The sequence below is a fragment of the Sapajus apella genome, unplaced genomic scaffold (genome assembly GCF_009761245.1).
Source record: "Sapajus apella isolate SASKATOON/1434 unplaced genomic scaffold, GSC_monkey_1.0 scaffold285, whole genome shotgun sequence".
NCBI classification, from domain to species: domain Eukaryota; kingdom Metazoa; phylum Chordata; class Mammalia; order Primates; family Cebidae; genus Sapajus; species Sapajus apella.
This window is the reverse complement of record NW_022437225.1, coordinates 43,923-63,112: the sequence shown is the minus strand read 5'-3', so window position 1 is coordinate 63,112 and position 19,190 is coordinate 43,923. Positions and strand designations below refer to the sequence as shown.

The following is a 19,190-nucleotide window of genomic DNA, read 5'->3' as shown; positions in this document are numbered from 1 at the left end:
AAGTGGCCGACCAGATGTCTGCCTGCTCCGAGAGTGGCCAGTGGCTGATGGGAGCAGGGGAGCTGAGACCTGACCATTGTTTTTCACACTGGGTTGGGCTTTACCACCATTTGAGTGGTGACCTTGAGGGTTGATCAGACTCCTGCATGGAGTTGAGACCAGTAGCTCTTAAAGCCTATTTGGGCTTTTTCTCTTATAAACGTCTGAGTTCTTGATACCACAAGCTGTTGGGTGGATGTAGTGGTTACAGATGACCACAGACATTTGTGTTGGATTTCCATCTGCACTGCCTGTGGTGTGGAACATAGACTTCATAGCAGAATCTGTTTACTGATTGTGTGTAGGTTAGACTAACATAAAGTCACTTCTCTTGTGCACACTGATAGGAAGCCAGGCTAGATTAGGCGCTGTTCCAGGCAGCTGACAGCAAACCTGCTCCCCATGCCTCCCAGGCCTGCACTCCCCATTCCCAGTGGCCCCTTGGCTCTTCTTTGTGTCATCTACACAGGCAATACATTATCTTGCCTCAGGGCCTTTGCATCTGCTGTTCCCTCTCTCTGGAACGCTCTTTCCATATCCTTCATCCTCTGTACCTCTTCATATCTCAGCCGGGGCATTACTTCCTCTGAGAAGCCTTTCCTGACAAACCAGCTCAGGTTCTCTGTTACCGCAGGCAGGGATGGACACCTTTTCCACTTAGCCTTTTGTAGTTTTCTCTTTGTGGGGTTATTTGATTGATAGCCTGTCTTCCCTAACTACCTAGAGTAGGTCCGCGAGGGCAGAGACTGTGCCTGTTTTATTTATCCTTGTTTCCCAGGGTGCAGCTGACAAGCAGGTTCTCAGTAATCACTGTTGAAGGTAGAGTAGGGTGAGCTACATTGTGAGAGGCGGTAGGAAGCTGTGGCAGGTTCTTGAGGAGAGACACCTTTAGATATAGTCTGGGTGCTTACACAGAGTGCTTGGAGCTGGGTCCTAGCTAGGAGATGGTCTCTGTGATATGGGCATGAAGTGATCAAGAGGAACCTGGCTTGAGATTGTTTGAGGAAGAGCAGAAGGGGCTGATGGGAAGTATGTGGAATAGGCGTTTGAACGGTGAGGGTCTAGGTGGAGACAGGGAGCAGGGGGAAGAAGCAGGCGGGGTGTGTGCAGCCAGCAGGTTGAGGCCACCTTCAGGGAGCCAGGACAGAAGTGGGGGTGCCCAGTGGATGGAGCCTGGTGGGCCATGGCTGTGTCAGTTGAGGCAAAACCCACCACTTTGCAGGAAACCCTCTGGGCCACATGAAACCCCCATATGTAGATACAGTTGAAAAGAAGACCGGCTCTGGGGCTAGGGCACCATCAGATTTTGTCTGCTGAGCTTCTGTGTGCTGCCTTGGGACCGACAAATCCAAGCCCCACCCTCCAGGTCAGCTCAACTACAGCTGGGCACCCATGAACACAGAAAATTAGGACACAGTGTGACAAACTCATGGAAGCCAGGTGGCACCCACAGTGGTGGATGAATCAGCTCCAGTAGGCTGGAAATAAAGAACTGGAGAAGAGGGCATCTGACCTCCTTCCCGCCCCATCCCCGCCCCCACTCTGTTCCAGCAGGACTGGAGAAAGCAACTGGATATAGCCTCTCAGATTGGCCTCACACTGCTCAGACCAGCATCCTGCCCCGCTCCTCTGCACGGGCCCTTCCTTCCAGCTCCATCTTCACAGCTTCCAGTCCCCTACTCTGCTGACTCAGAGCCATGCTTCCCTGGTTCTGATAACCTAGTCTCCCAGAACAGGAGGCAGCCGGACACCACCCCTGCTTGCTGTCACCAGCGGGTGGCCCTGGGCAGTTGGCTCTGGGCCCTGAGGAGAGATGTAGGGTACAGATCTTAAGCAGCAGTAAGGGAGTATTGCGGGACCACTGATGGCATTTTCATCCCTGTGCTTGTTTATAGATGTGGAACCTGAGCAGGAGAGAGGTAAAATGATTGGTCAGATCCCTAGGGAGAACAGGCACCTGGACCAGACCAGAGACTCCAAAGCCAGCCTTGTGTTCTGTGGATGCCACACCCTGGGTTCCTGGGAGGCAGGAGGAACTCTGTCTCTCCTGTTCTCTGCCGTGTCCCTGGCCCCTGAAAATGAACTCCAGGCACATAGTCTGTTGGTTAAAGGCTGGGTACTTGGAACAGCAGCCAGGAGCACAGTCTGCCTCTGCAGCTGCCTTCGAAGGTAGTTGACAGATGGGAACATTTTGTCTCTCTGGCAAAGAAACAGGCACACGGCCCAGAGCCACCAGCCCAGACCCACTGGCTGGTGACAGCAGTCAGGGCACTACTAGGGATGGGGTCCCACTGCCTCCTCACCTTCATTCATCAGAGGGTGAAGAAAAGGCTTTTCTCATGTGACATCAACAAGGCTCCGTCATTATTCCGATCCATATCAAACTGGCTTTTCTTTCTTTTTTTTTTTTTTTTTTTTTTTTTTTGAGACAAGGTCTCACTCTTTTGTCCAGGCTGATGTGCAGTGTCATGATCTCAGCTCACTGCAGTCTCTGCTTCCCAGGTTCATGGGGATTTTTCAGCCTCTGCCTCCCAAGTAGCGGGGACCACAGATGTGTACCAGCATGCCCAGCTAACTTTTGTATTTTCAGTAGAGACTGGGTTTCGCCATGTTGCCCAGGCTGGTTTCTAACTCCTGAGCTCAAAGCGATCCACCAGCCTCGGCCTCTTAAAGTGCTGGGATTACGGGTGTGAACCACCATGCCCAGCAGGCTTTCCTTCATGTGAAGATGATGTGCTTTTCAATTTTATTTTTTCCAAAGGAAGAGAAAACTGTCTTATTTCATACTCTTCAAAGATAAAAGATAAAACAGGAAAAATCTTGATGATGAGGCCCTCACATTGAGAATATTTAACCAGGACTGTATAGTTTTGGGGATGGACTCGACCTTTAAATTTTCCCTACACCCTCCAAATGGCAGTGTTGTAGTCAGACGGTCCCAGACTGATTGACCTAGGTGAGTGTTCTTGCAACTGTTCCTCCCTTTGAGTTTTTTCTTTGATAAGAACTAGAACACTCTGTGCCCACAGTACACTCTTGTGCTGGCTTTGGAGACTTCTCCATGGAGTTGAGGATTTTGGAGTGGAACGGCAGACCCTACAACTGCCGGATGAGCCAGGTGAGGCTGTTGATCAACAGGTGCAAATTGTTATTTTGCTCGCTCTCACCAGGCCATGGATTTGGCATTTCCTTTTAGGCCAGGCTCTGAGTTGGCATTCATAGTCAGTTGATTTTATTGATTTAATTAATTGTTGTTGACTCTTAGCTGTTAGAAAACATCCTTTTATTAACAGCCACGTAGGAGGGGTTTTTACAGGTGTGTACTTACCTGCTGTTGTAATATCAGATCAAATATAAAAATCAACACCAAGACAAAAGCATGCCAAATTGCAGGGTCTTTATTGCCAGCAGCCACGGAGGACTCATATCTCTCCAACCCGTGGCCTCGAGCTCAGGAAAAGCAGGGTTTTTAAGCTGAAAAACCACATCCTGGTTTTAGGGCCAAGAGGGTGAGGGGAAGCAGGGCAAGCAACTTTACAGAAGCTAATTCTGGCAGTTACTGATAAGCAAAGGCAAGCAGTTTTACATAGTGGGCATTTTTCAGAGCAAGCTAGCTGATTTATTGACAGAAGCCAAGGTCAGCAGTTACTGTGAGGAGAATGGGGCAGCAGTTACAACTTATTTTTGGAAAAACAGCTTTATCTTGTATAAAATGGCGTTGTTCAGGTTCTAACTCTAGGCCAGCTATAGCACACTGTGTGTAAAATTGTACATTAAAAAAATGACAACTGAGACTAAGAATTGGTGAAATACGGTTTTTTTAGTTTTAGAGACAGTGTCTCTGTTATCCAGGCTGGTGTGCAGGGGTGCCATCATAGTTCACTGCAGCTTTGAACTCCTGGGTTCAAGCCATGCTCCCATCTCAGCATTCTGAGTAGCTGGGACTACAGGTGCACACCACCAGGCCCAGCTAATTTCCTTTTTTTTTTTTGCTTTTGTAGACAGTTTCACTCCTGTCACCCAGGCTGGAGTGCAGTGGTGCAATCTAGGCTCATTGTAATCTCCGCCTCTCAGGTTCAAGTGATTCTCCTGCCTCAACCTCCTACATAAATGGGACTACAGGCCCGTGCCACCATGCCTAGCTAATTTCTTGTATTTTTAGTACAGACAGGGTTTTACCATATTGGCCAGGCTGGTCTCAAACCCCTGACCTCAGGTGATCCACCCACCTTGGCCTCCCAGTGTGCTGGGATTACAGGCGTGAGCCACCGCACCTGACCTAATTTATTTAATTTTTGTAGAGATAGGGTCTTGCTATGTTATCCAGGCTTGTCTTGAATTCCTGATCTCAAGGGATCCTCCTGCCTTGATCTCCCAAAGTGTTGGGATTACAGGAATGAACCACCATCATTACTGGCCTGAAATACTGTTCTATCCTAGATGTTGGAAGCTGCTTAGCTGAGGAGTTGAGAGAGAAAATGGGTAACATATGTACTGCAGTATAGCCAACATTTGGTGAAATATTATATACTTTCTTGGTTGACAAAGATTATTTGACACGGCAGGATGTTAAGAACTGTGATTTTATGCCTGCAACACACTTACCAATTCACAGCCTTGTCTGACTTCTTTCCCCATCCACCACCATTCTTTGTCAGTACAGCCTGTCTGTCTGTCTCAATAATAATAATAAAATAATAACCATAATAAGAGATGAAATAATGGCTTCCCGTTGCAGAGTGTGGTTCACCTGCACATTCTCATTTGCTTCTTACACAAATCCTCAGGCTAGGTGCTTTTATTTCAACTTTACAGATGGGGACACTGAGGCGCAGGGAGGTTTGCTAGCTTGTCCTCACTGCTGCTGAGCAGTGGAGCTGTGCCTGTCTGCTCTCCTCTGTTGACAGCACCTCTCTGAACTCAGCCACCACCCACATCCCTCAACTTCTGAATCTTACCCATCCCCTCAACAGATATTTACTGCAGGCTTGCTTCCAGGAGGGCACAGCATGACCCCCCCACCTTCCAGGCATTAAGAATGTAGTGAGAGGTGAGGGGCCAGTCATTACAGCCGACTTTTCTGTTAAATAAACTTCAAGAAGTGTCCCTTGTCTAAGCTCGCAGTTGTGGAAGCGTGTGGGCAGGAGAGACTTGCTTTAATTGGGGAAACCTAGGAGCATCTTAGAGCAGGGAGGTTGGCCTGCAAAGGGCAGAAGGCCCCATGCACAGGGAATACAGTCATGTACTGCATAACCACGATGGACCACATGTAGTGCAGTGGTCCTGTAAGATTAGAATGCTGTATTTTTCCTGCACCTTTTCTGTGTTTAGATGTGTTTAGATACACAGATGCTTAGCACTGTGTTATAGTTGCCTGCAATATTCAGTACCGTACCCAGATTTGTAGCCTGGGGGCAATAGGCTAGACTGTGGTGGATTGGTGGTCAGAGCGGTGGGAAAAACTATAGGGAAAGGACGCAAACTTTCTGAAAAGTTGGAAGGTTCTGCAGAGCCCCTGGGGGGAGAATAGCTGAAGGCAGCTGTTCTGTAACCCTGAGACTGAGGGGAAGGAGTAGGTCCAAGGGAATATAGGGGAATCTATCGTAAACAGGCTTGTTTACTTACGTTGACCGGGAACTGACCTTTGATCATCTGTGTGCCTGAAGTTCCATGAAAAGGGAACAATTAATGTTAAATACCTACAGGTTGTGTTTGCTCCAGACTTTTGGCATTATGCCTGCACTGAATAAAAGCTAGCAGCTCCAGCTTCTCTGGGCTGCTGTCTGGCCACTAGAGCCAGGAAGTCACCTAGCTGCTCTTATACTGCATACTTGTGTCTGAGTACTTATTTCATCCGTCGGCCAGGATCTGTGTGACAGACCTGGCACTAGACCACATCCTCCAGGTGTGGAGCAGAGCTGTTGTCTAGATGTGTGTAAGTTCACTTTAGGATGTACTCACCATGATGAAGTCACCTGCTGATTACTTAGTGCCAAGACAAGGGGGGAAAGGTGCCTGGTATGTTCAGTAGAGCTCTGCCAGCTGGGAGAAGGTGAGGTTTGAGTGAAGTATGTGTGAGTGTGAGTGTATTTGGGTGAATCTGAATGTACATGAGTGTGAGAGAGTGTGTGTGTGTGTATGTGTATTGAAATCCTCCAGCCCAGCAAGGGAGGAGATGGCCAGGGAGCACTTTCAGGACTGTGCCAATGTCTAGGACCTTAGCCTGCATTGCATACCCCAAAGGGCCTTTCTGAACAGAGGAGTTGCCATGGCCGTGGTGCAGTAGGGAAATGGGTAAAGGCAGGGCCATTTGTGAGAAGACTGGGCCAGGCTCTGCTGAGGCATGTGCAGGGCAAGCAGGGGGCTGGGAGCCTCAGGTGGAAGCTGGTCTCCCATCAGGACAGAGATCTGGTCCCTGTCCTAGTCCTTGCCACCCCTGCCCAGGGGCTTACTCTTCTGTGCTGGTACATGTGCCAGCTCACTGGCATTGGTGCCCAGACCAGACTGTGATTCTCTGTGGTGGCAGCAGTCATCTTTCTGCTCACTGTGGGATCTGGGAGTCTCAAGGGGTGCCTGATGTTTAGAGGGGCCAGAAAAAGAACAGCATGCTGGGAGACTGATGCTGCCACTTGCAGCGATGAGGAGAAAGGTGACGCGGCGCTGACTTGGCCCAGTGCGAAGGATCTTAGCGTCCTGGCAGGGACCCACCACCCATGGCAAGGACCAAACCAGCAGGAGGCCAGACCCATCCTGACGTGAGTCCTGGGCAGCATGCTCCATTAGGGTATGGCGGGCCAGGCCACAGAAGATGGCAGGAACACTGGAGTCAAAGAGTGGCTCATGCAGCAAAGAAGTGTTGGGAAGGCTCAGGGTACAATTTGGAAAGTTAGGAGACTGCGGGAAGTGGGCCCTCCTGTGAGGTGGTGGGTACTCCTTCCATGCAGGAGGCACTTATTGCTGAGTCATTGAGCCCCTTTCGGTTCCCTGAGTCTCGGGTGACTGCTCTCCCATGCTCTCCAGGGAGACCGCTGATGGGTCTGAGAGAGGAAACAGATGGAACAGGATGGAACTGTTCTTTGAGATGCCCTGGAGAAGTGATCAGGGGACACAGGTCAGCAGCTGGGAGAGCTGCTTGAAGGCAGAGGCTACTTTTGCTCTTAAGCAGCATTTTCAGGAAGAAGGGCTGGGATCATCAGCTCTCCGTCTGCCTGAACCCTGTTCCAGTTCCACCCCACCTGTCCTCTATGTGGCTGCACATGACCTTCCTGGAACCCTTTCCTACGCGCATGCCCCTCATTCCCTCCAGGACCCAGCTCCCCTGGTGTTACCTCTGGTGGAGCCTCCTCTTTTACTCTCTGTTGCAGGCTGCAGGGTTGCACAGCATTCTAGCGGTGGGGGCAGAACTCAAATCCATGTCCGCTTGGCAGTGCTGTTGACCTCCACATGGGACAGCGTCTCTTAATGAAACAAGATCGGAGAACAGAACCAATAGGTGTAGGTGGAGCTGGGCAGTCTCTCCTGGAGACCTTTGGGGTCAGCGTAGTCATGCATCCTCCCAGGCCTGTGGATCAGGACGGGAAGCCGGTTGTAGTGATCTTTATTCTTCCACAATTTCATTTCTGGAATGGTGAGCTCAGTGGCTCACACCTGTAAAGGGCTGATCAGGGTGGTCTATATTCCCATTCAGCAGAAGAAAGAAATTACTGGTGTCTGTGGCAGAGAAGAACATCTAAGTGTTGGAAAGGGGAAGCTAGCTCATATTTTGGGTTTTAAAAGAGTTTATTATTTGTGAACTACTCCTGTGATAAAGGATAGGAAAAGGTAGACTTGATCTGCAATTCTTGGTCATTCTGCCTTTGGGTTTGGTGATATAGGGGAAGGATATTTGCTGCTGCTTCAAAGCCATATTTTCAAGATGCAGGTGTAATTTGTGAAGATTATCACACATGGCAGGGTATTACACAGAAGGAGGGAAAAAATGAAGAACTGGCTTATTCTGAGGTAATGTGTCTCAGGTCAGGGACGGTGTCCACTTTTACTTCTGAAATGTCATTTCTGAAGAACTTGGAAATGTTTGCTTCTCTACTTGTGATGTTCCTGCCTAATCAGTTTGTTTCAACTATTTTCTCCTCTTTTTTTTTTCTTATGATAGTCAAGGGGCTCTGAGAAATACTTCTTTTTTATATTTCAGAGCCTTCTCTTTGTTCTCTACATCTCAGTGTCTAATAAGCCAAGAAAAGTTGTCACCATGAATTTATGAACCTGCAACATTACAAATGTATCTTTTGAGGCTATTGAACATGAGAAGTTGTGGATGCCCAAACTCCCTGTTAGAGGTGGGATCAGGTCCTTGGATATCAGTGAGGAAAGAGACAGTTATACTGTTTAGTTTCCGTTACCTCTATGCAAAGCAAATTATAAAAATACAACTTTAATGAGAATGGCCTTTATAGCCCAGGAAAACTCAGTGCTGAATAAGAAATAATTGGAGGCCAGGTGTGGTGGCTCACACCTGTAATCCCAGCACTTTGGGAGGCTGAGGTGGGCGGATCACCTGAGGTCAGGAGTTTAAGACCAACCTGGCCAATATGGTGAAACCTCATCTCTACAAAAATACAAAAATTAGCCAGTTGTGATGGTGAGTGCCTGTACTCCCAGCTGCTCAGGAGGCTGAGGTAGGAGAATCTCTCGAACTCAGGAGGCAGAAGTTGCAGTGAGCCAAGATCGCACCATTGCACTCCAGCCTGGATGACAGAGTGAGACTCCATCTCAAAAACCAAAAATAATTAGAAGAGGCTGCCTCTCTAGGGTGCTAAAAATAAACTTATTTATAGATACCACTAGAGATTACAGAACGTGAAATATCTGTAGCTTAAACTTTGCTTAAAACTGATGTTTCTTTATGACTAGACTGAGACTACGTTGACTCTTTTTGGGTTAATAATAGCACAGTAGTGTTGTATCCTCCTGTGTGAATCAGCACGTGACACAAATTTCTTTTATTATAGTGATGTGAATTGTATTCACTTGGTGAACATGCTCTCTGACAGATTTTTTTTCCACTCTAGAGTTAATTATTTTTCTTTTTATTATTAGTAAATACCTTGGGAGATTTATCAACTAATGTGCAAAAAAGAAAAAAAAAGCCAGATTAAACCAAATTTCATCTGATAGCTCTTTTTAGATTCTTTTGGCATATATCTTGCTATAAAAAATAAAGACTCTAATTTTTTTTTACTGGCCCAATAAACTGAAAACCTAGGCTATGCCACTTACTAGATTTTTGATAATATATTCTCCTTGGACCAGAAGCAATGACACCACTGGCAAACTTGTTAGAAATTCAGAAACTCAAGCTTCATTCTAAATCTCCAGAGTCAAAGTCTGCATTTTAACAAGAGTGCCTGTTCATTGTTGTACTCAATAAGATTTGAGAAGTATATTTCTAAATAACAATGAAGTTTTCATTAATTAGCTATAGACAACCTATCTTGTATTATATAAATACAGCGTTCAAAAATGTACATGTCTGTGTTGGTGCCCTTCATTTTATACTATACTATCAAGAAAAGTACTTGTATATACACTGGTTTTGTGGATGTTATATATCAGAGTTAAAGAGTACATTAGAGAATATTCCTGTGCTAGAAAGTATCTTATTGGGCTGGGCATGGTGGTTCACACCTGTAATCCCAGCACTTTGGGAGGCCAAGGTGGGTGGATCACTTGAAATCAGAAGTTCGAGACTAGCCAGACCAACATAGTAAAACCCCATCTCTAATAAAAATACAAAATTAGCCAGGCATGGTGGTGTATGCCTGTACTCCCAGCTAGTTGGGAGGCTGAGGCAGGAGAATCACTTGAACCCAGGAGGCAGGGGTTGCAGTGAGCTGAGATCATGCCATTGCACTCCAGCCTGGGCACCAAGAACAAAATTCTGTCTTAAAAGAAAGAAAGAAACGATCTTATTGGATAATTCCAGTCACTCACATAAGTCAGAACCAGTTCTCTTTACTCGCAGTTTACATAATGTAAAATCGAGAATTCTTTCTATGACCACTTGCTAAATATGTTATATTTTTCAGGGAGTGTTGACATTCAGGGATGTGGCCATAGAATTCTCTCCAGAAGAGTGGGAATGCCTTGATTCTGCCCAGCAGCATTTGTATAGGGATGTGATGTTACAGAACTACAGAAACCTGGTGTTCCTGGGTGAGAATAAGTTCAATATACAATTCACCTTCCACACAATTTGTTTTCTTCTGTTTTCTGGGGGTTCTGCTTTGCATGAATGAGTTTCAGAATACTACTTAAGAAAAAAATAGAACAGTATCTGTTGAGGTAGAAGATAAATTTTTCAAGATGTTTCATCTTAATAATCTTTCCCTTTTTTGAGCTGATTTGTATATGTCAGTGTAAATTAGTGGTAATACCAGAAATTTAGTGGCATAAAGTATTGTTGCCCACACCTTAAAATCAAATTTCACCACCAATTTGTCATTAAGTATTACTGAATAGTAGAGCAATGAACCCAAAAATTCGAAATACTTTCTAAATATTCTAAAGTTCCTATTAGGAAATAGTATATTGAGATTAATTTTCTAGAATCTTCTATAATATTCTATCTTGTATACTGAGCACAGTACTAGATTGGTAATTAGACAGTTCTAGCAAGAGTCATGTTCTTTTTTTAATAAAACAGGTCTTGCTGTCACCAAGCCTGACTTGATCACCCATCTGGAACAAGAAAAAGAGCTCTGGAATGTGGAGAGACAGGAAACAGTAGCCAAATACCCAGGTAAGTGGGAGCGAGTGAGGCAAATGACACAAATGAGAGTTCCCTATGTCAAGGAGGGAGCCAGACTGAAACATGGTTTGAGAGGCTCTCCACCAATGAAATAGCTTCTGAGTAACCTGCATTTCTTTCTCTTGCTTTCAATCAGGGCATCTCATGATATGATAGTCTCACTCTCATTAACTTTCTAAGCACTGTACTTCCCCTTCAGTTATGGTTTTTGTTTGTTTGCTTGTTTTTTAGTTTATAGTGATAGTTTTACACATAACTTATTGTGTGATCTGATTGCACTTCCATTGCTTTGGGAGAAATAGTAATATCTGTATTTTGAGAAACGATTTTAAACAATTTTTAAGGTTGGTTTTGGATAATGTCTAAAATACATGAGAGTTTTGGTGATATTGGGATTTGGTTCAGAAATCCCAGGAACACCACAAAAAGATGAATGTTTCTGCTTTATAATTTTCTATCCTACAGGGGTTTCAAATGGGATTTTATAGAAATGTGTAATAAGTAATTTTACAAAACACTAAGCATCTCCCTAAGTATAAGAAAGTGTAAAATTATGTTACTTGAAAATGTTATACTTTTTATATAAACTAATATTGGTAAATTAAACTACGTCCCCAAAATACCTCAACTGTGATATAGTTAGTTCAGTGTATCAGCTTCATACATTTATCAAACAGGCTATGCCATTGAGGAGCTTAACATATTGTTAAGCATATATTAAACTCTTCATTTTAACTTTATTTTTAAATGACTGTAATTTTACAATATTGTTTTTGGATGAGGCTTACTGGGACTGTGTCATTCATATATATATATATATATGTTTGTGTGTATACATGCAAGTACATATATGTACAAGTGTATATATGTAGGTATTTGTAACATGTGGATCTTTTCACAAATAATAACCGAATATCTATATTTATTGTACACAATGTATGTATATACATTGTGTACAATAAATACAATTTTATATGTATATACATAGTGAGATGGTTAGTACAATCAAATTAATGAACAAACATATCTGTCACCTTACATAGTTACCTTTTGTGTAGTGAGAACAAATCAGATCTGTAAGCAAATTTTCAGCATACATAAACTATAGTGATAAAGCTATATTAGGCCACAATAACTTGTTTTATAATTAGTAATTCATACCATTTGAACAACATCTCTCATTTTCCCTGCCTCCAGCCAGGCCCTACCATCCATCTTTATACTCTCTGCTTCTAGGAGTTCAACATTTTTATTTTCTTTGTAAAAGTAGATCATATAGTATTTGTCTTTCTGTGTCTGGCATATTTCACTTAGCATAATGTTATCTGGGTCTATACATGTTGTCAAAATGGAAAGGTTTTATTATTTTTTAGGGATGAATAATAATCTATTTAGTGTATATAGCATGTTTTCTTTACTCAGTTAGTATCCAGAAACATTTTAGGTTTGTTTCATATCTTGGCAATTGTCAATAATGATTCAAGAAACATGGAGGTGCAGATGTTTATTTGAAATACTAAATTTACTATATATGCAAAAATGGGATAGCTGGATTGTATAGTAGTACTGTTAAATTTTTTTAAAGAACCTTTATAGTGGTTTTCATCATGACACTAAAACATTGCAAGTCTCCAGGAATGTACAGCATTTTAAGAAAATATACTTGTTCATACCTGTTATAACTTTTATTTTTGATAGTAGCAATTCTAATGTGTGTGAAGTAATATCTCACCATGGTTTTAATTTGCAACTGCCAGATTGGTGATACTGAGCACCTTTCTCTATGCCTGTTGGCCAATTGTATGTTTTCATTGAAAATCATCTATATAGTCTTTGGCTTATTTTTCAATCTTGTTATTATTATTACAATTATTATTATAATTTTTGCCTTTGATTCATGTGAGTTTCTTAAATGTTTTGGATACTAACAACTTAACCGGATATAGTTTTCGTATTTTATTGTTCCCCAGGTGGTGCAGAAGCTTTTTAGTTTCATGCAGTCCAACTCATTTTTATTTGCTTTAATTGCACTTTTGCTGTTGTATCCAGAAGTTAATTTTCCAGACCAATATTAAAGTTTCTTCATGTGTTTTCTTTAAAAAATTTTAGGGAATTATGTCTTACATTAGAGTATTTTGTATTTAGTTAATTTTCAAATATAGTGTCAGAAAAATGTTCTAATTTTATTTTTTACATGTGGGTATTTTTCCCAGAAGCAAGTATGGAAGAGACTATATTTTCTGCAGTGCATATTCTCAGTGCCTTACTGTTAAGGATAAGTAGATCTTATATAGATGGATTTGTTTCTGGGCTCTCCATTCTGTTCCAATGATTATGGTATGTATTGGTATGCACAGACCATCCTGTTTTTATTACAATAGTCTTCAAATGTAGTTTGAAATCAAAAAGTATAATGCCCCCTGGTTTGTTCTTATTCCTAAAACTGCCTTGGCTATTCAAAGCAAGTCTCTTGTAGTTTCATATAAATTTCAGGATTGCATATTCTATTAGTTTAAAAAATGTTACTGGAATTTTGATAGGGCATGTATTGAATTTATAGATTACTGTAAATAATTTGACACTTTAACAATATTTATCTTCTTAATCCATAAACATGAAATATTTTTGCATTTATTTATGTCATCTTCAATTTTTTTATTAATATCTTAAATATTTCAATATAAAGATTTTTCACCCTGGTTTAATATATTGCTAAGAAATTTATTATTAATGCTATTTCAATGAGATTATTATTTTTACTTTTTTATTTGGCAGTTTGTTGTTAGTGTATGGAAATGCAAATGATTTGTATGTTAATTTTATATTTCTCTAATTCACCAAGTATGTTTATTAGCTGAAAAAGTCTTTTGGTATACTGTTCATGGTTTTCTATGTGAAATATAATGCCATCTAAAAACTGACATTTTTACAGCTTTCCTTTCAATTTGGATGCCCTTTTTTCTCCTTTTTTTCCATTGAGACAAGGTCTCATTCTGCCACTCGGACTAGAGTGCAGTGGTGCAATCATGGATCACTGCAGCCTTAGCCCTTGGGCTCAAGCAGTTCTCTTATCTTAGCCTCCCAAGTATCTGACAGTATAGGTGTGCATTTTCCATATCTGGCTAATCGGTCCTCCCACCTCAGTCTCCCAAAGTGCTGGGATTACAGACATGAGCCACTGCATCTGGCTGGATGTCTTTTCAAAAATTTTCTTGCCTAATTATTCTGCCTAGGACTATCAGTACTATGTTAAAACAGAAGCATTAAAAATAGACATAATGTACCCCTGTATTGGTTTTTGTGCAACTGAAGGAGCAAACACCTCTTCTAATTTTATAGACTGGTTTCAGCAGGTAAGATCACCTTTTGATTGGCTAATAGGATCTCTTCTGGATTTGCAGCAGAGAGGGGTTGTACATAGGTCACATGGCTGTTTTTGGTCTGCATTGGAGTTTGTCTTTAGTGTGTAGTTACCCATAGCCTGGATAGTTGTTAATCTTGTCTTATTTCTTGGCAGACTGGACTGCTTTCAGGACTTTGATTTGCAGGGCCAGCGGCAGTTGGGTTGACATCTGGTGGACCTAATTTGAGGCGTGTGGATGAGCGTGAGCTTATTGAGTACCTGGCAGGATTTTTGTAGGTCACTCTGTGGGCTTCTAGGTGGGCAAAACTGGCCACAGAGTGTGGCTAAAAGTGCGGAAACTGAGTTACTGAATTGTTTCAGAGACCACAGTAAAAACCAAGGTCTGCAGGCCTACCGGTATAATTACAAATAGGCATCTTCCTCCAGATCTCCACATGTGCAGGTACCACTGCTAGACCATGGCTGGAAGGAGCTGGAGTTAATTACAGTCACTGCAGAATTTTAAGTGGCATCAAGATAGGTGAATCATTTATTGTTCTTTAGCCGAGATAAGGGTTCTCAAGTTTGCCACATGAATGAAGGTCTGCCTTCTCAAAATGACTCCAGTCAGCCTTTGGCTTTAGTGAGTTTTAAAAACACTCTACTTGCAAAACAAAATTATTATAAAGATCTCTTCTTCAAGAAGGGGGTCTCAGCATATTACCCAGGCTGATCTCAGACTGCTGGCTTGAAGTGATTCTTGTGCATCAGCCTACCAAGTTTCTAGGATTACAAGGGTGAACCACCATGTCTGCCAATATAATGCACTCCATGTAATATTTCCTATAAGACTTTTCTAGGGGTAATAAACACCTTTAGCTTTTTTAAATTATAGAATGTCTTTATTTATTTTTTCTTTTTCTTGAGATGGAGTCTCACACTGTTGCCCAGGCTGGAGTACAGTGGTGCAATCTTGGCTCACTGCAACCTCTGCCTCCCGGGTTTAAGCAATTTTCCTGCCTCATCATCCTGAGTAGCTGTGATTATAGGCATGCACCACCACGCCTGGCTAGTTTTTGTATTTTTGGTAGAGACGGTGTTTTACCATTTTGGTTAGGCTGGTCTCAAACTCCTGACCTTTTGATCTGCCCGCCTCGGCCTCCCAAAGTGCTGGGATTACAGGCATGAGCTGCAGTGCCCATTTTTTTTTGTTTGTTTTTTGTTTTTTCTTATTTTTAAAGTAAATTTCTCACTGATTAAGTATCTCTGGTTAGTAGTATTTTTTTCATCACTTTGAAATTGGGACATTCTTAGTGAGTCTCTTTTTCTCTTCAGGTAATATCTCTACTACTTTTCGCTTCCTTCTTCAAAGACATTTTTAATGAAAATATTGGTCTACTTGAGAAAATAAACAAAAAAAAAGAAAAAGGGGAAAAAAAAAAAAAAGCAAATATTGGTCTACTCGATAGTATCCAGTAAGTTTCATATTCCATGTTCAGGTTTCTCAAATTTTTGTTTTTTTTTAATGCCTCAACATAAATAATATTTCTTTAGTTTTCTGATTTACTTTTTCTGGTTTTTTAAGCCTGTTGTTTTCTCTAGTAATCTTTTCATCAATTGCATTTTTTCAGTTTCACAATTTCTACTGTTTTTTATAGTTTTTATCTTTTTGTTCACTGATTTTTTATGCATAATTTTTCTTATTTTGCTTTCTTTTTGCTACAGAATATATTCAGTATTATTATTTTGACATCTTTGTCAGATAGTTGTACAGATCTTCTTAAGAAGAAGTTCTGGGGATTTATTTTGTTTCTTCAAGTGGGGTATGTTTTCTGCCTTTTTTCTTATGTCCTGAGATCCTTTGAGGAAGTTTGGAAAGTAATAAACAGCTGTCTAATCTAATATTAAAAGACTTGTTTAAAGACTAGCTATAGCAATCATCCAGGCTATAAATTTTTAATGTTTCATAAACATGTTCTCAGTTGTGTCTTTTTACTTTTATATGTTATTTCTAAGTTAAAGAGATTTCCTTCTCATTTTCGTTTCAGATTCTATAATCTTTTGCTTTCCTAGTTGACTTTGGCATTGCAGTTTTTCTAGTATTGTGACAAGCATTCGCCTTTCTTCTCAGCATTACTTTATCATTGTGTTGGTTGTTTTGACAGTCTGTAAGCTAGACCTGGTTACCTTGTGCCGCATAGAAAAATTCCAGGGATAATTCCAGGAATGTGTGAAGAGGGGAAAGAATAGCCATGCGCGCTCAGTATGAATGATTTATCAGATAACACATACGAAAGCTCCAAAAGTGAAGGAGAAAACCAGAGTTTAAAATACGGATTAGAATGCTGTGTTCCAGTGGAATTGATTCTTGAAAAGCCTAGGTTTATTTCTCTTACTTTGATGGAGAACATTTTTCTGATGTATGCTTACTATGCTCTTAAATTCTCTAAGTCTTCTGTCCATTCAATCATTTGTTGATGCATTCACAGTGAGAGGCAAACTCCTTTTATTACGCTGTGAGTACTCTTAATAATCTTACTGCTCTTCCATTGCTTTAAGGTACATGGGAAAATATTCACACGTTTTCGGAGACCACTGTGTTTGGCTATTTTAAAAGATCTTTTTGTGCCCTACATTAGATGTCTGTGAGAGGAGTAGGGGAAACATTAGAATTTGGTTAAGAGATTCCAGAAGTACCAGGAACAAATGTCACATGTTCTCTGCTTTATAATTTCCAGTCAGGTGATCATAGAGAAAATGAGACTGAGAACTTTCATCAGAGCACAAAGAACCTAATTGAGTACAAGAAAATCTAAACATCTATTTGACTTTAAAAGTATTTTTTTCTTAGTAGGAACTAAGCATAGGATCATAGAGATTTAAATGCTCTATGACAACTCTATGGTTGAATAGTTGATTTTATTTACTCACTTCATAGATTTCTTAAAAACACTAATATCATAGGTTACCTACAACCCTGTCCAGCATATAGTAAACTCCCAATTATTACCTAATTTTTCATAAATATACTATAATTTTTATCTTCTTTTCTATGAAGATTAGTAGGACTGTGTCCTATATTTTGTTCTTTTTACTTTCTGATTCACTGTATGCCAACTTTGCCTTTAATTTCAGAAATTCTGAGGTAAGGTGCTTGAATGTATATGTTACATAAGAAGTGTATTATGTAATTAATAGGCACCTCACATTCATTAAAATCTTTTATATGTTTGTTTACTGAATATAAAAAGTTATTAGCATTTTCACTTTTCTCAAATGATATTATGTAAATGATCATATACATTTGTTTCTAATTGTTCATTTTGTATGTCAGTGTTTTATACCATATTGTTTAATATTTATGTTGTTCATATTATTTAGAAATTTACTAGCTTGCTTGGCTTCTAAAGGTTGCATTATCACCTTTACATTTTGTGTAAAAATAGCAAAATAATAATGATACAATATAGAAGATAATTCAGTACTATTTAACTGCTTGTTTCTTCCAATTTTCTCATAAAAGTATTTATGAATATATTAATGTATTTACTATGAAATGATATTGCTTTAATTGTACACTAATAATTCAAACTTCATGGGCTTCAATAGCAAAGACATGGAATCAACATAGGTGCCCAATAGTGGTGGACTGGATAAAGAAAATGTGGTATCTGTACACATAGATACCACATATCTATGAAATACTACATAGCCATGAAAACGGGACAAAATTATGTTCTTTGTAGCAATGTTGATGCAGCTGGAGGTCATTATCTTAAGTAAATTAATGCAGAAACAAAAAACCAAATTATGCCTGTTCTTATAAGTGAGAGCTAAATACTGGGCATACATAAGTATAAAGAAGAAAGCAATAGACCCTAGGGACCACTAGAGGAGGAAGGAAGACAAGGAGACAAGGACCAAAAAGCAACCTGTTGGGTACTGTGCTCACTACCTGAGTAGTAGTAGTACCCCAAAGCTTAGAAGTACATAATATAGCCATGTAGCAAACCTACACATGTAGCCTCTGAACCTAAAGTAACGTTGAAATAAGAAAAGCCACCAAAATATGTGCTCTTTATGAATGTGCAGTCATTTTCTTGCTTAATTATTTATTATTGAAAGCTGTAGCTGTCTAGAACAATAATTTTTTAGTAGTACATTATGTTTATTCAATTTTTTTGTTAATTTTTTTTGTTAGATTTTCTTCGGCCAATTTTACATTCCTGTGTCTCATTTTAGAGCAGGCTATGCCACATTAATTGTGTTTTCATTTTTATTTCTGTATTAAATTTTACATGCCAGTATTCAGCTCTGTACAAATTAAGACAATGCTTGGACAGAAGTCAGATATGAATCAGCCATATGTCTATTTCCAGTATAATTATTTTTGTGTTTGTTTGCCTGTATAAATATTGCCCCATTTTATGACTTATGTACTTGCTTTTTTTTCGTTGGTGGTCAATGGTTGTTTTATTTTTAATTGTAAAAAATACATAACAAGGCCGGGCGCGGTGGCTCAAGCCTGTAATCCCAGCACTTTGGGAGGCCGAGGCAGGTGGATCAGGAGGTCAAGAGATCGAGACCGTCCTGGTCAACGCGGTGAAACCCCGTCTCTACTAAAAATACAAAAAAAAACATTAGCTAGGCATGGTGGCGCGTGCCTGTAATCCCAGCTATCAGGAGGCTGAGGCAGGAGAATTGCCTGAACCCAGGAGGCGGAGGTTGCAGTGAGCCAAGATCGCACCATTGCACTCCAGCCTGGGTAACAAGAGCGAAACTCCGTCCCAAAAAAAAAAAAAAAATACATAACAAAATTTATAATCTTGAATATTTTTTATAATTTTGTTATGTTAAATATATTGTTAGCATATCACTAGAACATTTTTATTTGTGGAAAAGAAATATGCAATACACATGAATCCACTACTTATTTTTCCCATTGACTGGCCCTTTACAAATGTCATTCTATTTTCTTTTTTTTTTTTTTTTTTTTTTTTT

The 19,190-nt window shown here is 40.7% G+C and overlaps 1 protein-coding gene across 2 annotated transcripts in view; it reads left to right on the top strand.

The window, feature by feature from the left end:
* The window catches only part of LOC116545547 (zinc finger protein 736-like), a 43,054-nt gene that overhangs the window by 11,801 nt on the left and 12,063 nt on the right, over nucleotides 1-19,190 (top strand). For both annotated transcript variants that reach the window (XM_032272093.1, XM_032272094.1), the window contains 2 exons: nucleotides 10,125-10,251; nucleotides 10,742-10,837. In XM_032272093.1, the coding sequence (XP_032127984.1) occupies nucleotides 10,125-10,251; nucleotides 10,742-10,837 (223 nt within the window). The remainder of the gene's footprint in view (nucleotides 1-10,124; nucleotides 10,252-10,741; nucleotides 10,838-19,190) is intronic.